Genomic DNA, 20,092 nt, shown 5'->3' on the forward strand with positions numbered 1-20,092 from the left:
GTTACAACGGTCCGCGGCAGTGCCAGCAGGTCCCGACGAGGTTGAAGGATTCAGAAGGTTGCGGCAGCGCCAGCAGGCAGGACAATCGTTCGCAAGGCAGGACTACGGCAGCGCCAGTAGTCCGTCAGGGATGAGTTCGTCGCGGTGTCTCTCGACTCCAGGATACAACTGCCTTCCTGCTCTGGAGCTGCCCCAGTTATAGGTCTGGCGCCCTTTGATGTCCGGACCCTCGCACTTGGAGGTCGGGAGGTCCGGGATGAGGGAGTCCAGACACCCAGCAGGGGGGTGGAGCCAGCGCCCGGGGGAGCTGGGTGCGATCGGCACCTGGCGGGGGAGAGCCATCGACACTTCTTTCTCCCATTGACCTGTCAAGTGGGCCGTTCATCTCCTGGGTGGATGGTGGTGCCGGGATGTCGGGGCCTGGCCAGGCCCAGGGTTAGGGTCGATCTGAGGCCACGCGGCCTTGTGGTGCAGTGTCCAAGATGGCGGCCGGGCCGGCCGAGGGAGCTGGAAGGGATTCGACCATATGACACAGAGATGTCCAGGGGCAGGAGTCCCGCCTGGGACCGGTTGCGGGTTGCTTCTGTGGGTAACATCGGGAGGACCGGGGCTCGGGCCCTGTCATGCGGGGAGGAGGCAAGCCCCTCACGTGGCCTGTCCAACACTTGTCATTAGTAAATAGCCCGTCAAGGGTATGCCCTGCTTCGTGTGTGCTATTTGTAATCCGTTGAGTAAGGCCAAGAGATTCCAGGTCCGAAATAAGGGTATTGATATCATTATTGGTCCTTGGTAACTTTCATAGATTCCCATGCGCCCACCCACCTCCCCTGGGAAAGCTCACCCTTTTTAGGTCACGGCTCAACGCGCGGAAGTGCGTCTCCGCCGAGATCTTTTGTCAGCGACTATGCTTCCCAGGAGACCGTGTCGACCACGCGCATCCTTCGAGGCGATTTGTAACTGGAACGCGCGCTGTGGCCAGGCGCTGCCTCCTGGGAAGCGCAAGCACCACACACAAGCGCCCATGCACGCACGCACATACATACATACAGACACCCCCCTGACACATACACACACGCGCGCACACACACACAAGTGCACCGAGGCCCCCCTCCCTCCCTCCCCCGCCGTCACCGTCGCACGCATACATACACACACGAGCATACACGCACACACACACACAAGTGCACCAAGCCCCCCCAGCCTTTTTTTGAACTTACCTGGCCAATGTCGGGGACTCTGCTCAGCACGCGGCGCCCAACCTCCTGCTGGCGCGGCCCCGGGGCTCCACACCGCTCACAGGAGCCCCGGGCGCGAGACGCATTTCACTCCGCCTGCCTCCTCTTCCGGTCTGGACGTGGCCCCGCCCCCGTCACAGGCGACCGTGCCTGACTTCCGGGGCGGCCGCGGCGGCATTCCGGGGGCATACTCAATTCTATATTTAAAGTGCCTCCTTCTGTGTAATGTGACAGGCGGCCTGAAATTATGTTTTGCGAGACGTTTTTATGATGTAAACTTTTAAAAGATCTCTTTGAAAGAAGAATTTGCAGACTAAACAAAACGACGGCATTGGAGACAAACAGGAAATGTACCAGAATTTTACAAACAAAAGACGAAGTATGGAACGAAATAGTGACAAGGAAATAGAACAGTCTCTCACAAAAGTATGCAGAAAACGGTGAGACCTATTAAATGAGTGCAGAGTGAGTGCAGAGTGGTAATGCTGAGTAGTGAGTGCAGAGTGGTAATGCAGAGTAGTGAGTGCAGAGTAGTGAGTGCAGAGTAGTGAGTGCAGAGTAGTGAGTGCAGAGTAGTGAGTGCAGAGTAGTGAGTGCAGAGTAGTGAGTGCAGAGTAGTGAGTGCAGAGTAGTGAGTGCAGAGTAGTGAGTGCAGAGTAGTGAGTGCAGAGTAGTGAGTGCAGAGTAGTGAGTGCAGAGTAGTGAGTGCAGAGTGCAGAGTAGTGAGTGCAGAGTGCAGAGTAGTGAGTGCAGAGTGCAGAGTAGTGAGTGCAGAGTGCAGAGTAGTGAGTGCAGAGTGCAGAGTAGTGAGTGCAGAGTGCAGAGTAGTGAGTGCAGAGTGCAGAGTAGTGAGTGCAGAGTAGTGAGTGCAGAGTAGTGAGTGCAGAGTAGTGAGTGCAGAGTAGTGAGTGCAGAGTAGTGAGTGCAGAGTAGTGAGTGCAGAGTAGTGAGTGCAGAGTAGTGAGTGCAGAGTGCAGAGTAGTGAGTGCAGAGTAGTGAGTGCAGAGTGCAGAGTAGTGAGTGCAGAGTGCAGAGTAGTGAGTGCAGAGTGCAGAGTAGTGAGTGCAGAGTGCAGAGTAGTGAGTGCAGAGTGCAGAGTAGTGAGTGCAGAGTGCAGAGTAGTGAGTGCAGAGTGCAGAGTAGTGAGTGCAGAGTGCAGAGTAGTGAGTGCAGAGTGCAGAGTAGTGAGTGCAGAGTGCAGAGTAGTGAGTGCAGAGTGCAGAGTAGTGAGTGCAGAGTGCAGAGTAGTGAGTGCAGAGTGCAGAGTAGTGAGTGCAGAGTGCAGAGTAGTGAGTGCAGAGTGCAGAGTAGTGAGTGCAGAGTGCAGAGTAGTGAGTGCAGAGTGCAGAGTAGTGAGTGCAGAGTGCAGAGTAGTGAGTGCAGAGTGCAGAGTAGTGAGTGCAGAGTAGTGAGTGCGCAGAGTAGTGAGTGCGCAGAGTAGTGAGTGCGCAGAGTAGTGAGTGCGCAGAGTAGTGAGTGCGCAGAGTAGTGAGTGCGCAGAGTAGTGAGTGCGCAGAGTAGTGAGTGCGCAGAGTAGTGAGTGCGCAGAGTAGTGAGTGCGCAGAGTAGTGAGTGCGCAGAGTAGTGAGTGCGCAGAGTAGTGAGTGCGCAGAGTAGTGAGTGCGCAGAGTAGTGAGTGCGCAGAGTAGTGAGTGCGCAGAGTAGTGAGTGCGCAGAGCATTGTGTATTGGCAATGTTAATGACAATGCCATTTATTTTTGATTTAAAGAAAAAAAAATGTCATGAGCAATGCCAATAGCTCTACCTTTAATGATGCCGAGACCATTGCATTGCAAATGCTTGTTGGCATATGTTAGGGCTATACAACAGCTACGAAAATCTGAGGCTCTGAGCTTTATCAGGAAGGTTCCAGAGGGTGAGGCTGATCAGATTGGTTGGTGCTCTATTTTTGGGTCTTTTTACAAAAGGACACCTATAGGCTACAAAAAGGTATAAGGCCTAGGCCTAATTTTTCCTCTTTTGTACCTCTTTTGGTTTATCTACCTGTGTGTGTGTGTGTGTGTGTGTGTGTATATATATATATATATATATATATATATATATATTATTACCGAGGCTCCCATTCCGACGACGGAGAATGATACAAGCAATGGGAATCTATGAAAGTTACCAATACTGGAGAACTAAAGTTACAGGTAAGTAACTTGTTTCTTTTTAAGGTACTAGTCCTGCAGGACTAGTACCATTTTTTGGATTTTTTGAGCCCTGTGTGCATTGTAGCAGCTCCTGCAAGAGCAGACCTTTGAAGTAGCAAGGCTTTGCCTGCCTGAGTGATCGGTAGTGCTCCCATCACATTATTGCATTTGCCTGGACTGCTTGAACTTGCTACCGTGAGAGTCCAGTGCTAAAAAGAAAAAAAGCATTTTTGGCTCCAGGGCAGCAGCGAGCAAATTACATTAATTGCCACTGTTAATACCTTGGACACCACGAAGGGCCCATCTACGATTGGTGTATTTTACTTAGCTTCAAACTGAAAGCATTGTTGCTAATTTTCAGGGTATTACTATGTTTTATAGGTTTTTAGATCCAGTGCGCATTACTGCATAGGAGGTTGCCTTTTGCAATCGATCAGCATTTTGGCTAAAAGCGTGCACGTTTTGCATTGCTTTCTATTGCAACGCATGCACGTTTGGCGTTTCCCTTGCGGAAGCATTCATTGCGCTGTCTGTTTGTAATTATCTTGAAAACAGATGGTGCTCCTACTCGCTCCCGCAAGAGAAACGCTGTTTGTGTCTGGTCCACGCGACGCGTCCTGCGGTCACTTGAACTGTTAATTTTTTTCTTTTCAAATTTAACTTTCTTGTTCCCCGCTTACGGCTCTGCCTCTCCAGCCCTTTCTCCTCACTGCGGAGCTTTCCTGACTGCCACCTATTGGCCTATGAGATGTGCATGTGGACCAGACGCAATGCTCTACAACATGGCCAAAAGTTCTGGCTAAACACATAAGGTCCCAAAAGCGAGACATATTGCCGATGCCAATGCTCGTTTTAGTTTGGAGGCTCGTGCCCATGTTTCTTTTTTAATTCTTGTGTGTGTGCGTGTTGTCTGTAAACCTGTGTGTTGTCTGCAGATTTGTGTATTTTTGTGTGCGCCTACCTGTTCTAGATAATCCTAGGAAATGAGCTTCTCTGTTCTCTTACTTGCAGCGAGTAGGCTGACTAGCTTTACCCGGTCTCTGATTGTGTCCAGCAGTCAGAGCAGTGGGCTCTCTCAGTCCAGCTCTGACACACTGTTAGTCCATAAGATGCTTTTGAACCAACCTTTTCTTTTTCTTCCACAGGTTTATTTATGAAACAGAGCATCACAATGGGATTGCAGAGCTTCTGGAAATCCTGGGCAGGTCAGTGTCTCTGCTGTGATACCTGTGCCCTGCTACTCGGTGATGGGACGAGCTCTTGGACTTCGTGTGGGTTGGAGGGGGAGCGCTGGGTTAAACTTGCTGGGAGATTTGGAGCCGTGGCGAATATGGTGAAGAGTCCTGTGTTGGCCCGAGTTGGTTTTTGTCTTTGTTCTTTGGAGAATTTACATTTGTTTTGTTTGTGCTGGGCATCTGCAGTGGAAATGTAGCAGACAAGTGACATCAAATAGCACAGGGGCTTCTTAGTGGATGGTGTTGTCAACAGTTATTCTATTCTCCTGTCGAGTGTACTCCAGAAACCAGATGGATGGAAGGCTGAATGAGATGTACTTGCGATGATCGGTGATTTGGTTACAAGAAGTAGTATTTACGGATAGTTGTGTTTAGAAGTGACTGTTGGGGAATATGGAGCGGGTCAGTGCTTCACAGTAGCAAGTTCTTAAACACAATTGTTACTTATATGAATGTAGTGTATTTGTATGAGATATTTCAGATATGAAGATGGAATGTAGTCAGACAAACGTTTTGTGTTGCTACTGCACTTTCAGTGCCCCTTGCAAGATTAAATGTGCTTTCTCTGTTCCTGATTGTGTCCCCAGGTATAATATCTGCTCGCTTCCCTGCTCTGAGCATGAGATCCTTTTCATAGCTTCCTGGCGCCCTTCTAGTGTGATTGGAAATGTTGTGGTGCATTGACCTGTGTTGGGGGAAGGTGGGTGCAGTACATGAGGTCTGAGCAGGGTAAAAGTGTTGTGTGTGGCTTCAAGAGCTCATAATCATTAGTGTTGTAGTGAGAGATGCAGTCACTCATCCCGGTATTGAATGACTCTTACAAAGTACTCTTAAATAGAGTAATCGATGAAACACCTTCTGCTGCCAACGGTAAAGTACTGAATGGCAAAGGCAGTCCAAATCTCAAGCTACGGCCTATGAAAGCACATATCTGTGCGTGATTTCAAAGGTGTCACCTTAATGATCCAAGGGAAGAAATGGTGCCTTTTTTCTCCTCAAATTGTGCGTATTGATTTCAGAGACATACAAAGAGCATGACGACATAGCATCCTCGAAACCGTATACAAAGACAGTGCCATGGTGCAGAACTTTATCATATATAATGGTTACTTCCATAAATCGTCCAATAATTGGAAATCCATGTTGTCTTGTTGCTCAATACAAAAGGAAGAGAATACATGCTAACAATCCCCTTCCCTATTTCAGGCAAAGAACAAAATCTACTAGTAAGTGGTAGAAGGTATTAGAGGTCATGAAGCAGTTGAAATGGACAGTCTAAACTATGGAGTAGGGGGGTGTCCCGAGGGGGGGTGGGGGGGTCAAATCTGGAACCCTTGTTTGCTGGTGGCAATAGACGAATGGTATGTCCGCTGAGAGATACCTCACAAGAGGTCCCCATATATAGTCTAATCCCTGTTGGGATTCAGTGAGTTTGTTGGTCAGGCGTTCCATGGTAAGGCCTTGCTATAAGCGAGCATACTACTAGGATATGGAGGGGGCCATTGGCTTCTTCCAGGCGGCTGCGAGTGCCATCTTGACTACCCCCAAACAAAGCCACATGATGGATCTATCTCGACTGTTTAGTGTTTTTAGAGAAGGATTGTGCAACCCCAACAAAGCATCTGGGCTAATATCGCGCTCCAAGAGGGTCTAATCATGGAGCAGTCCTACCATATGTGGCGGAAGTCACCCAGTAAACCACAATCCCTCCAACATCTAACAGATGTATCTGGGTATATTTTGTGGAACTTAGAGGGGTAGAGATACCAGTCGTAGAGAACTTTAAACGTGAGTTCTGCTCTGTGGAGAATATAGCTGTAAGTTTACCCCTCAACACAGTAATTCTCAGCTGAAGAATAAATGTGAGTGATTCCGTAGATTCTCTTTCCGCTTGTAGCAGCTCCTCCTCCAGTGCCAAGCGCTCCTTGGTTTGTGTCTCATGAGAATGGTCATTAGCGATATGCATTTTCCCCGTAGCACCGCTTTAAAGGCCTCCCAATTTGTGGCGTAATTAGTGCCTTGGTGGTTATTTTGTTGGAGTTATTCCCTGATACTTCCCCTGAGCTTGTCTCTTCAGTCCTGTGTCAAGGGTCTTGAAAAAACCATCTGCAGAAGGATGACTTTAAACCCAGCCAATCCAGCGCTTGCGCCAGCAGCGCATGGTCAGAAATTGTTATTGGATGTATCTTGTCACTATGGTCGGATGCAATGTTTGGTCTGTTTGGGAGTATGTTTTATATGTGTATGGGGAAAAAAAGATGTAGTCTTTGGTAGTGGGTTCGCTAGCCATCTAACAGCCCTCACTATGTTATTTCTTGTTTTGTGAGTTGGGAGAAGACGCCCGTTTGTGCCCTCTGGGGGTTAATACTAGCCAGACCTGGGTCCAAAATGAGATTAAAATCTCCCAGAGCAACGATCTTGCTCTCTGCAAAGACCCCGGTTGGCTAAGGAAGGAGAGGAGAAAGCCAGTCTGATTTGAGTTTGCTGCATAGATCGTGGCTATAGTGCATTTATGGTTGTGAAGGAGCCCCTTGACCATCGTCGTCCTACCCTCCTTATCAGATTTAACCTCTGTTGGAAATTTGAGAGATGCGTGAAATAACCGGGCCACCCCATTGTGTTTAAAAGTTGCAGATCTATAAATCAGTGGTTCGGATTTGTGTCGTAGTCTGTCTTTCGTTATGTTTTATGGTTTAAATATTTTTATTGAATATATAGCAGACAGATATTCAAGACCCTCAGCTCTTGTACAGTAAGCAAGAGAAACAACAAATATCTAATTCAGTGTTGCCAACGGCAAAAAGCATGGAGCGGGTCTGCCAATGAGATGCGTAGACCACATTTAAGAAGAAAAAAGAACCCCCCCACCCCCACCCCCCCAGAAAACCCCCTCCCCAAGCCCACCCACAACAGCCCCTTCCCTCCCTTACCCACCCACCCCTCGTCCACTAGAAAATAAGGGAAAGGAGGAACAGAAGGGGAGTGAATGTAGTGATCAGCAGCGAGGTCCACGGGCCTTTCTAGCAGCTACAGTGGGAATCGGAGTGTCAGGGAGGCGTAGCAATCGTAAATATCGGGGGCATGTGAGTTCCCTGAACTCCGGCGTCAAGAATGGTCGCCATAACTCAGGGAATTCCGACCCTCTACCAGCCAATGTCAACGTGAGTTTCTCCATGCCCAACACCATCCAAAGCCTTTGGAGCCAGCCCTTGTGTGAGGGGAGTTGGTTTAGTTACGTTTTAAGTGACTTTCTTGTAGGGCCACTATCCAAAACCATTGATCTGGAATATATTTCCAAAATGTATATAGTTTGTGTGGGGAATTGAGGCCTTTAAGAATCCAAGTACCTGGAGTGACCGCCATGGGATCAGTTGGTGTGCGACCACGCTATGCGGTCAGGTCCCCACATCCTCAGAGCACGTCCCTCCAAGATTCCGCGTGTAGACCCACCTCCTCCCCCACCACCACCCCTCCACCTCTCATCTTCACCTTCTCCTCGTCCTTTCAGCCAGCTGTGAGCATGCTGTCAAAAACAAAACGGAACTGTAAAAAACGAACAAAGTTAGGAGCTGCAGCTCCTCATTATTCAGAGCACTGATCAGGAGAATGTGGTCCAGTTACGTCGGTGCACTGCACGTTAACATCTTGTAAGCTACTGAGCACAGGCTCCAGTTGAAATGTTCTTGAGCGTCCTGACCCCCAGTTACGCAGGTGCACTGCACGTTAACATCTCGTAAGCTACTGAGCACAGGCTCCAGTTGAAATGTTCTTGAGCATCCTGACCCCAAGTTACGCCGGTGCACTGCACGTTAACATCTCGTAAGCTACTGAGCACAGGCTCCAGTTGAAGTGTTCTTGAGCGTCCTGACCCCCAGTTACGCCGGTGCACTGCACGTTAACATCTCGTAAGCTACTGAGCACAGGCTCCAGTTGAAGTGTTCTTGAGCGTCCTGACCCCCAGTTACGCCGGTGCACTGCACGTTAACATCTCGTAAGCTACTGAGCACAGGCTCCAGTTGAAGTGTTCTTGAGCGTCCCGCACCTCACCCAGGTAGAAGCGGTTTGATCATTTGAGCTCATTGGAGTGGTCGCCCACTTTAAAGCAAGTGTCCAGGCCAAGCTTATGTGCAGTTCTATGTCGATTCCATAAAGCTCCAATTCTACTGAGACCCAGACGTACATTCGGCGTCTAAGATCCATTTAGTTCTGCAATCATCGCCTTCTTTCTCGGTACGACGACCCCTACACTAGTTTTGCCATTACCACCTGCCCTGGCACATGGTTGGTCTATTGAATTTGTTTGTGTCTAGTCTTCCCTTGTAGGACACATCTCTATCCCTGTCTGCTTCTCCTCTCCTTCCAGCTCTGTGAAGTGGTACGATTTGTTTTTAAAATCGAAGGCTATGCCTAATGGATATATCCATTTGTATTTAACATGTTCTTTCTGGAGGTCGTCCGTGACTGGTTTGAGAAGCATTCACCACGCCAGGGTAGAGGGAGCCACATCCTAGAACAGGGAGCAGGAGCTTGCCTGAAACGATATTGGCTCTTGTTTGCGGGTCTCCAGGAGGATCTTCTCCTTAACCTTAAAGTAATGCAACTTGGCCAAAATGTCTCTAGCCTGGATATTCGCTCACCACTGTGGTCCCAGTCTGTGGACCCTCTTCAGCTGCACCTCAGGATGGATATCTCTGGAGATATTTGAGAACATGCTTGCCACAAATGCCTCAAGATTGGGGCCTTCCGCCCCCTCCGCCATCTAGTGGTCTGACTCTATTCCCAGCGTGGCTATCCTCTGTTCGATTTTGATGCTTTTCTTTTCGAAGTCCAAAGTTCTGGCCTCCACTTAGTCAACATCGGCCTGAAGGGAAGGCCAGCTGGACATTAATGTAGTTCCTCAGGGTGTCTAGTGATGAAGTAAAATCAGTCTTAAGTTCCTCCCTAAGCTTGTTTTTAAATGTTCTTAACCGCCCCCTTCCCTCACACTGCACAAGTAGGATCCTAACAGTGCGCAGAGTACCCTGGATAGGAAAAGAGCGTAAAACTACCCAGGGTTACTGTGTCATAATCAATTTTGAGGACCCCCGTACTGTAGACTATATATGCTCCTGGAACACACAAGGCTCCTACAAACACATAGAAACAAAACAACTCTCTTTGTTCTATCCCCCTAGGAGTCGTGCCTGGCCAGGTCATGACAGGAATTGGAGTAGACCGGGCTACCGAGAATGGGGTGAAGAATGGGGAAGTTGGGGAGGGAACATGGGAAACTGGGGAGGGAACATGGGAAGAGATGTAGGTTTCATGGACAATTTCATAGGTGTACCGACCTCTAACAGATACAGCTGTCTAGAGATGGTCGATTGACTGACATCAATCAATCCCAATAAAGATGAGGAAGCCCTTAGAAAGCATGATAGTAGAAACAATCAGCTGTTTAACGGCTACCAGCCGTTCAACCTGATTCCAAATGGAGCAAATGGAATAGTATCCCCTATAGAGGGATTCCCCTCACCTACATGGACAAACAACAACAGACAGGAGACGATAGCACCAACTATAAGTAGTTGCGAGGGCATAGACAGTTCGCCACACGTTAGGAAATCCTCCAGTGAGGGAACTGTAACCGATGAAAGTATCGGAAACGCATGCCCTAATATACCAGCCAAATCTGACCTTGCGATCCTTAGTTGGAACGTGGCAGGACTGGAACCAAGACGATCAGATCCAGATTGGTTAAAGATTCTCTCAGATAAAGACATAATCATGTTCCAGGACACATGGGCCACCATCAATCTGCATATTGAGGGTTTTCACTGCAATAGTATAACCGCAGTTAAACCGGATTTTGGCAGACCGATGGGTGGACTACTTATTGGTATTAGGATTACTGCAGGTGGTAGCATTAAGGTAATACCCACTAAAAGCCCAAACATCCAGATCATCGAATATAAAAGAAAAGTTCCCTTTTATGTAATTAATTTTTATAATAATGACTTTTACTCAATCCCAAACAAAAATTTGACCGATCTTTCTAAAATTTTGAATGACATACTGAAATCCCAGAAAATAGTATAAATAAAAGGATTATCTTAGCTGGGGACGTCAACGCTAAAATTCTTAATTCTGATTGACCAGGGTTAAATACCCGAAACGACCGAGCTGCAAAAAGGGGACAAGAACTGGACTTGCTTATCCGTGAACACATGTTAACTACCATTATGGATGTAAGCCCAACCCCCAATAATAATTATGTTCCTACTTTTAGAGGCAGAGATTACTCCTCAACCGTAGATTACATTTTTGTCACCTGAACTTATCGACAGCCTCGTGGCGGCTAAGGTTATTGAGACCGCATTCAGGGATCATAATGCACTGGCTGCAAACATTTGACTAGGGTCCTCGCCAGTATTCAAAAGTACTGCGGGGGCCAGAGATATAACCCCCGCCACAAACAATTTAAGATTGAAATGGAGGGGGGTGGATAGTGGAAGCATAACTAATCCGCTCACAACCAAACATCAAAACTTAATAGATTCATGCACATTATCTGATGGGAATCATCAAAGGGTGATCTCAGATTTTACTAACTTGTGCACAGTTATAAAAACACTTTTAACTGTTCCCAATCGTAAAATCAATACGGACCCTAAGTGGTTCGATAACAACTGTTCAGCTGCAAACAGGGCTCTAAGTAAGGCCCTGAATGCTAAGCCTAGATGCCAAACTGAGGTCAGGGAGGCAAGAAAGAGGTACAAATCTGTAATAGGGAATCGTAAGGCAATTATTCTGTCAGAACGCTGTGAGGAGTTATCAGACTCCGCATCAGGGAAAGAAGGCACAACTCTTTGGGCTGTAGTAAAAAATATGCGTAACATGGGTACACAAATGTCAGTAATAAGCTGTACCATCTCCAGCCGTCGGTGGGAAGATAATTTTTCTAAAGTGTACGCAACACCACCAAATGTTAGTAACAACTTTGCACTAGGCGATTTGCGCCCTTTAGAGATTAGCCTAGGAGAGGTTATCGCGGGCATTAAACAAAGCCTCGATGGCCTCCCAATAGATATTATTAAATGGAAACCTGAACTTTGGGCACCCATCTTGAGAAACATATTTAATAGCCTACCTTTAGCGCCAATACCTGACACATGGTCAACAAGCATAATAGTGCCGATATATAAAAAAGGAGAAAGAACAGACCCAACAAATTACAGACCCAGCTCGCTCTTGGATAATACCCTTAAAATCCTGGGGCGAGTATTATACAACAGAATTAATGAGTGGGTAGATGAATCAAGGATTTTAGACTCCTGCCAGATGGGGTTCAGAAGTGGGGTTGGAACAACCGAGGAGTGCCTAAATTTAAATTTAGTAATTGGCAAATATACCATTGCTCGGTCAGCACCAATCTACCTGGCATTTATGGACTTATCATCCGCATTCGACCTGGTAAATAGGTCTAAACTGTGGTCAATTCTCCTGGAATACGGTTTAGACGAACCGCTTGTACACTTTCTTGCATATTTGCACACTGACACAAGGGCACAAGTAAGGATCGGGATGGCGGGAGAAGTGTCAGAGCCCATAAAGGTAGAAAGAGGAGTCAGGCAGGGGTGCGTTTTAGCACCCCTGTTATTTATTATCTACATAAATGGATTAAACAAATCTCTAAAATTGGCAACTAGAGATGTCCCAAAAATAAGGGTGGGGGGGTTGCTACCGACTCTGCTTTACGCAGATGATGTGGTGCTCATGGGTCTCACTCCGAACGCTTTACGCAGCTTGGTAAAAGACTTTGCTCAATACATGGAAAAACTTGATCTTAAAGTAAATTAAAAAAAATCTTTTAATATTTCCTGTGGACCGGGGAAGAGACAACTAAGTGTTATTTCGGTGGGTCCTGATAAAGATAAACTCTACTCCATTAACACTTTTCCCTACCTAGGAATGGTTTTTGCTGCGAGCGGCTCGTGGAGTGGACATCTGGTCCGCGCCACGATCACGTTCTCAAAATCCATTAACTCTATTCTTAGCCTTCCACGGACTAAGAAAGTAGGTGCCACAAAAGCAATTAAAAAATTTTTTAAATCACAATGTGTGCCACTAGCTACTTATGGGGCAGAGATCTGGGGTCTGGGCAAAACACTGAGTATCCAGACTGAGGAAAACCGCTTCTGTAGAAAAATCCTTGGAGCACCCATTTCCTCTTCAGAATACATTTGCCACTGCGAACTGAACCTGCCATATATATCAGATTTTATTGCCTCTAGACCGGCAATGTTTTGGCTCGCTATTTGGAAGAATAACTTGGCTGGCCTAACCCATGACATTATAAGAGACTGCCTTAACTGCGAAAAAGGGATATTAATCCCCTGGCTTTCTGGAGTTTTTAAAAAATTGAGTAGCGTAGGCAAAGGACACCTTTTCCTTGACCCTAGTAAAATTGAGCTTAAAGATAAAAATTATTTAAAATCCGCACTGTACGCACTTTACAGCGTAGAAAGATTGGCACGGGAATTAACCAAACCAACAATCAAGGCTTAAGTGAATAAAGATCTGTACACACAACCAATCCCACTGTATCTTACGCTGCCAATGACAAATTGGGAAAGATCCTTACTCTTTCGCCTTAGGGCAGGCACTGTCAGATTTTTATTATGTTTCCCATTAGGCTATTCATCCTTAAAATCTGGAAACAATTTGTGCCCATGCGATGACATGAGTTTGCAAACTGAATTACACTTTTTCTTCTTTTGTAAATTTTATCAAAAATCTTTTAAATGGTTTTTAGCACCATATTTTAAAAAGCACAGACCACTTTCTTTGGAGGAATCAAATTTGATGTTGTTAACTCTGAATAACGAAGAGCTGATATTTCGCACTAGCACTTTTCTAAGGGTCATTACTCATGTCCGGAAAACAATGGAGCACCCTTAGCAAACTTCTGAACTTTACTGATAATTGATTGTATTTAATGATGCGCTGTTTTTAAACTATCTGTAACCATGGTAATTTGATTTGGGATTGTTTGTATTGCTTTTATGAATTTGCAAAAATTCGAATAAAGACTTATTGAATTGAATATTGAAATGTTCCTAGTGCGGCCAGGAGGTCTTCACCGAGTGCAGATCCTGAAGACCTGAGCAATGTTCACCCTTTTACCACATCACTTTTATAGGGAAAGCTTTAAAAAGTTCTTGCAAAGCAGCTGAAGACCAGGCTTCATGCCTGAATGCAGCGCAGAGATCACTGTTATAAGTAATAGGCATTGAGTCGTGCAGGTTGTGAGGTCACCTCATTCTTCTCGGCCTCGCAGCAGGGTTCGATACTGTTAATCATGCCTCAGTACAGGTCAGCCTGGAAATCTGAATCCGTCTGCCCTGACCTATGCTGCCGACACTCGACTGTGCATGAAGGTTTACTTCTCAGTGGACCTAGTAATCCTCAAACTGAACCCATAGAAAATAGAGCTCCTGACGGTGACTGCTGCCCCTTGACCCATAAGATGCAATTTTGGATCAATTCTGGTTTGATTCTAAAAGTCGACTTTGCTGCAGTCCATTGTCAAAAACTTGCTCGTTGGGGCTCTTTCTAGACCAAAACCTGAAACTGCAAGTCCATGTTAATCCTTTTACGAGAGGATCTAAACACCTAATCAGATTCCTTGACTGAATAGAATATGTTATCCTAACGGAAGACTTTGAGTGCTTCAACCTCTGGTTCTTTGTAGTCTGGATTATACCAATTCCCTACTAATGGGCCCAGAGAATCTGTCCTTTGCCTTTAAAAGCAGCTCTTCATGTCTCTGCACTGCAGGTACAAGAAGATAGGTGGCATCACGCCTTTCCTCGTCATTCGAGAGGCCAGAAGAGTATTCCAAGTATTGCAGCATGAATCTTACAAAATCTATATGCTGTGCAATATTCGGCCATCTTGTGGCAGGATCCTGAATTTTCTCTTTGTAGTCTCTCACTGTTTTCTTTCTGTATCGTCATACGTCTTGGAAATCCTTCATTATCCAGTATTTGGGTGTCTTTCATAGATTCACATGCCTGAATCATTCCCCGTCGTCGAGACGGGAGCCTCCGGTATATAAAAAAGTAATGTCCTAAGACATACATAAAGAGAATAGGTCTAAGGGTCTAACCTTAGTAACCTATCTAGGTCCTTATGCAGGAAGGACCAAGCAGAGCAGGCTCCAGGGTCCCACCTTGGTAGCCTATCTGTGTCCTTTTGTAAAAAAGGACCAAAATAAAAGGAACAACCAATCAGCTACTACCTCCCTCTAGAACCTTCCTGTGAGGAGCCTCAGTCTCTCCGATTTTCTACCGCATGTTGTGCTAGGGAGTCTCCACCTGAGTTCTCCTCAGGAATATCGAATTTTCTTCAAACTTCAGTTTTTTCGACTTTCTTACTATGGCTGATGTCAAGAAGAGAGCACTGTTCCGTCCCTGTGCCTCCTGTGGTAAACTAAGGCTCCACGTGGACGACGAACATGAGGAATGCCTGTATTGCCTCTATCCTCACCACAAGACCATAGACTGCAGGATTTGCCGTAAGTTCTCCGTCAAAACCCAGAAAGACCGGGAAGGGAGACTTCTAATCTGGCTAAACAGGCTTAAAGACAAACCGGAAGGCGACCTCATTTCCGAAGGTGAGAGCATGTCTGGCGCCTCACAGCTTTCCCTGAAGAGGCCTAGGGCTTCCTCGCCTGGCCACTCAGCAACCCCTCCTAAGAAGTCCAGAAAGTCTTCAGAGGGCAAGCCTGCCGTATCTAGCAAGGACCTTCCTGTCCCCAGGAAGCAACCACTGCTTACGGTGACGACGGCGCAATCGGCGACCACCTCATCGCTTAAGACCGTCTCAACATCGACGACGACGGTATCGACGACGATGGCATCGTCGGCGTCCTCCTCGTCGACGACTCTAACTTACTCGTCGTCAGCAGGACGACCGATTTCATCCTCCGCACCGTCGACGACAAGACCGTCGACGAGGACGTCGACGACGGCACAGTCGACGAGGACGTCGACGACAGCACCGTCGACGAAGACGTCGACGACGACACCATCGACGAAAGTCACACCGTCGACGAAGCCGTCGACGAGGGGCACTCCGTCGACGAAGGGCGCTCCGTCGACGACGGCGCCGACGACGAAGCAGTCGACGAAGGAAATACTACATAAGGCACCGTCGACGAGAGAGTCGTCGACGGATGCACCGTCGACGAAGACCATATCGACGGCTGCTGGTACCTGGAAAGAATCCGAGCTCCTGTCACATGCAATGGACGCTCAGACTTCCCATGTCTCCATTAGAATCACCAAAAGGCAGATCACTCCGGAGATGACCTCGCCTAGTAAGGTCCAACAGCTGACGCCATCCTGCTTCTTACAGGACCAGGAACCGGAGGAGGAGGAGTTTACCCAGGCCACTAGCCTTTCAGACCTGATTGTCAAGTGCCAGAGTACGGACGAAGAGCAGGAGGTTGAGGAATCGACTCCTCCAGTAGTGTCTACCCAAGTCCACACCCAGGTGACCCCAATGGTGTGCTTGCCAGCCTCCTTAGTTGCAGACTTGAGCTTTCTCGTTCAGGACTACAAACAGCGGTTTCCGCAGAAAGCCACCCCTGCTGTTCCACCAACCCCGCAGCCAACTGTGACCGTTCCTGCGCAGGGGACAAGACCCAGGCCCCCTCCACTGGTTCTTCCTAGGACACAGGACCCTGCTCAAGACCCTGTCTCGTCCGAGGAAGAGGACAGGGAACATGAAGAAGGGGAAGTCCGAGATGATGATACGGACGTGGATGCAGACCAGGACTATGTCACTCACTCTCCAGCCTCTCCGGAGCCGCAATCCTCTGAGTCTCCACCTGCAGATATTGGAGGTTTCCATAACCTCATGGAAAGGGCTGCCAAAAGGTTCCATATGTCCATGGAATCTCAGGAAACTGAATGTTTCCTCTATGACTTTAAAGAACCAACTAAGAAAACTACTAGATCGATCCCGATCATTGATTATCTACTGACACAGGGCAAGCAGCTCATGCAATCTCCAGCCTCCCTGCAGGTAATCGTACCCAGACTGGACAAAAAATACAGAGCTACGTCGTCAGCTCCAGCATGTCTTACGGGTCACCCCAAGGCGGACTCTGTGGTCACCCAGGCGGCGCAGAAGAACTCGCGTAACCCTGCATCACCTTTATCGACACCACCAGATAAAGAAGGCAGGAAGTTGGATGCAGTTGGGAAACGTTTTTCCACTACCTCTGCGACAACGGTGAAGATTGCCAATTCCATCGCCCTTCTTGGGCGTTACAACCGCCAACTCTGGGCGGATATCGCGCCCTACATTGCCGACCTACCAGAAGATATTAAAGCGGAGGCACACTCGCTCCTCCTTGAGGGCCAAACATCGGCTTCAGAACTGATAGACTGCGCCATTGACGGTGCCATGACTGGATTCAGACAGCTGGCAGGCGCCGCTGTCCTACGACGCCAAGGCTGGCTTAAGGCCACCTCTTTCAGACAGGAGGTCCAGACCAAAATCTTAGATATGCCCTATGATGGTGATCATCTGTTCGGCGAGAAGATTGACGAAGCCCTCACTACAATTAAAAAAGACACTGACACAGCCAGAGCCCTAGGCACTCTGCAATCTCGCACTCAGTCCTTTCGTGCCAACAGGGGGAGGGGACAATCCTCCTATAGAGGATCTTATCAAAACAAGTCCTCTTACTCTTACTCACAGGGTAAGACGCAATTTCAACAGCGCCAAAACCAGTCGGGACGTCAGTCCTCCTTCAACAAATCGTCCTACAGAGGAAAAGGACAGAAGAGACCAGCAGGCAATCGCCAATGACTCTTCCAATTGGCCAGCCCCTCCACCATCGCTTCCCTTGCGACTCGGAGGAAAACTTTCTTTTTACCTTCAAAACTGGCGGCAAATAACGACAGACCGGTGGGTTCTACAACTCCTTCAATTCGGCCACTCTCTAGAATTCCTCTCAAACCCTCCTCGGACACCACCTGTCAAGCGTCCTCACAGACACCTACGGCTGCTTCTGCAAGAACTAACATCCATGCTCCAGAAGGGCGCAATAGAAAAAGTTCCACACGCCCAGATGGGGGAGGGCTTCTATTCCCACTTCTTCCTCATCCACAAGAAGGGGACAAAATGGCGACCAATTCTCGACTTGAGAGCTCTCAACGTGTTTCTAAAGAAGCAGTCGTTTCGGATGGTCACGCTACAAGAGATCCTGGGACTCCTGGAAAAAGGCGACTACATGACATCACTCGACCTACAGGACGCCTATTACCACATCCCTATTCTCAAGGGACACAGAAAGTTCCTAAGGTTTGCAGTCGCAGGGGTACACTACCAATTCCGCGTCCTCCCCTTCGGCCTCAAATCTGCTCCAAGGATCTTTACGAAATGCCTTTCTCCTGTCGCAGCCTATCTCCGCCAGCAGGGACACCAGGTTTTCCCTTACCTGGACGACTGGCTGGTAAAGGCTCCGTCGAGAGCAGCCGCAGCCGCATCTTCCAGCGCCTGTCTGCATCTTTTCCGCCGCCTCGGCCTGACCCTCAACAGGGAAAAGTCATCCCTGACACCAGCCCGAGTCATCACCTTTCTAGGAGCGACCCTGGACACGGATTGCACGAAGGCCTTTCCATCACAGGAGAGAAAGTCGAAACTCATCTCCTTGGCCAAGTCAGTGGCATCCAAAAAGACTCTGACCGTCCGTCTCTTCAAATCGCTCCTCGGCATGATGTCGTCATGTATCCTACTCATCCCACACTGCCGCCTAAAAATGCGCCCCCTACAGGAAGAACTGTCAAAACAGTGGACACAAGCGGCGGGATCCTTCGAGGACCGCTTACGAGTCACCCAACCTCTAATCAACAGTCTACAATGGTGGACATCAGACAAACACCTATCGCAAGGACTGCCGTTCCTGCTTCCGGCGCAACCGCATATCATCACCACGGACGCATCCTTGGAGGGCTGGGGTGCAGTCCTGCAAGAACTGCAGACCAACGGAAAATGGACGCCACAGGAGTCCAAGCTCCACATCAACATTCTAGAGCTACGGGCAGTCTTCCTGGCGCTCCAGTCGTTCCTCCCGCGCATCAGAAACTCCCCAGTGCTAGTCAGGACGGACAACACCACGACTATGCACTACCTGAACAAACAGGGAGGGACGCGCTCGCTCTCTCTCTCTCGAGAATCTCAGAGGGTTTGGAACTGGCTTCTACAACATGGCATCACCCTCAAAGCCGAATACGTTCCAGGCAAGGACAACGTCCTGGCGGACGCCCTCAGCAGAGAACAGTCCCTATCCCACGAATGGGAGTTAGACGAGAGTGCATTGAACTACATCTTCACGAAGTGGGGGACACCACAGATAGACCTCTTCGCCACCAGGGAGAACGCCAGATGCCCAAGCTTCGCAAACAGGCTTCCCCAACCAGGAACACTAGGGAATGCATTTTCCATAGCTTGGCAGAACGTGTTTGCTTACGCCTTTCCGCCATTCCCACTGATACCCAGGGTGATCAGGAAAATGAAATCGGAGCCCTGCACCCTAATCCTCATCGCCCCATCCTGGCCGAGGCAGCACTGGTACACGGAGCTCCATCGTCTATCAGTCCACCCGCCTCTTCGTCTTCACAGTCACCCAACCCTACTCACGATGTCTCACGGGCAGGTTCTCCACCCGAACCTGGGCCCTCTGAAATTGTCAGCCTGGCTCCTGACTACCGTGAGTTCAACCATCTAAACATTCCACAAGAGTGCAAAGATGTCCTGTCCAACGCCAGAGCTAACAGCACAAAAAAGACTTATACTCTCAAGTGGAAACGCTTCTGCGTCTGGTGCGAAAAGGAAGGTCTACACCCCTTCCGGGTCACTCCCCAACAACTCCTGCCATACCTTCTACACCTGGCGCACTCAGGCCTTGCCCATGCGTCCATCAAGGTCCACTTGGCAGCAATTTCTAGGTTCACTCGAACTTCTAGGGGCCCCTCACTGTGGGCGGACAGACTCATTAAACAATTTCTGAAAGGCCTCTTTAGGTCCTTCCCTAGACCAAAACCTGTCCCTCCAACGTGGCAGCTCAACATAGTTCTTCACCAGCTGATGAGGCATCCCTTCGAGCCTATCCACAAGTCGGACATCAAATTCCTGTCGTGGAAGACAGCCCTCCTACTTGCACTGACCTCGGCCAGAAGAGTAGGCGAATTGCAGGCCCTTTCCATCCAGGACCCATTCCTTCAATTCAAAGAGGACAGAGTCATCGTGCGTACCAACCCACGATTCATACCCAAAGTCCCTTCGGACTTCCATCTTAATGAGCCCGTGGTTCTTAAATCATTCTTTCCGAACCCATCTACTCCGGCTGAGAGATCACTGCACTCTTTAGACCTTCAGAGATGCCTAAAATTCTATCTTGATAGGACGA

At 48.3% G+C, this 20,092-nt stretch overlaps 1 protein-coding gene across 3 annotated transcripts in view; it reads left to right on the top strand.

Annotated features, from left to right (window-relative positions):
* Window positions 1-20,092, top strand: part of PPP2R5D (protein phosphatase 2 regulatory subunit B'delta) — a 273,958-nt gene that overhangs the window by 123,965 nt on the left and 129,901 nt on the right. For all 3 annotated transcript variants that reach the window (XM_086925820.1, XM_086925821.1, XM_086925822.1), the window contains one exon: window positions 4,537-4,596. In XM_086925820.1, the coding sequence (XP_086781946.1) occupies window positions 4,537-4,596 (60 nt within the window). The remainder of the gene's footprint in view (window positions 1-4,536; window positions 4,597-20,092) is intronic.

The sequence above is a fragment of the Lissotriton vulgaris genome, chromosome 6 (genome assembly GCF_964263255.1).
Source record: "Lissotriton vulgaris chromosome 6, aLisVul1.2, whole genome shotgun sequence".
Lineage (NCBI taxonomy): Eukaryota > Metazoa > Chordata > Amphibia > Caudata > Salamandridae > Lissotriton > Lissotriton vulgaris.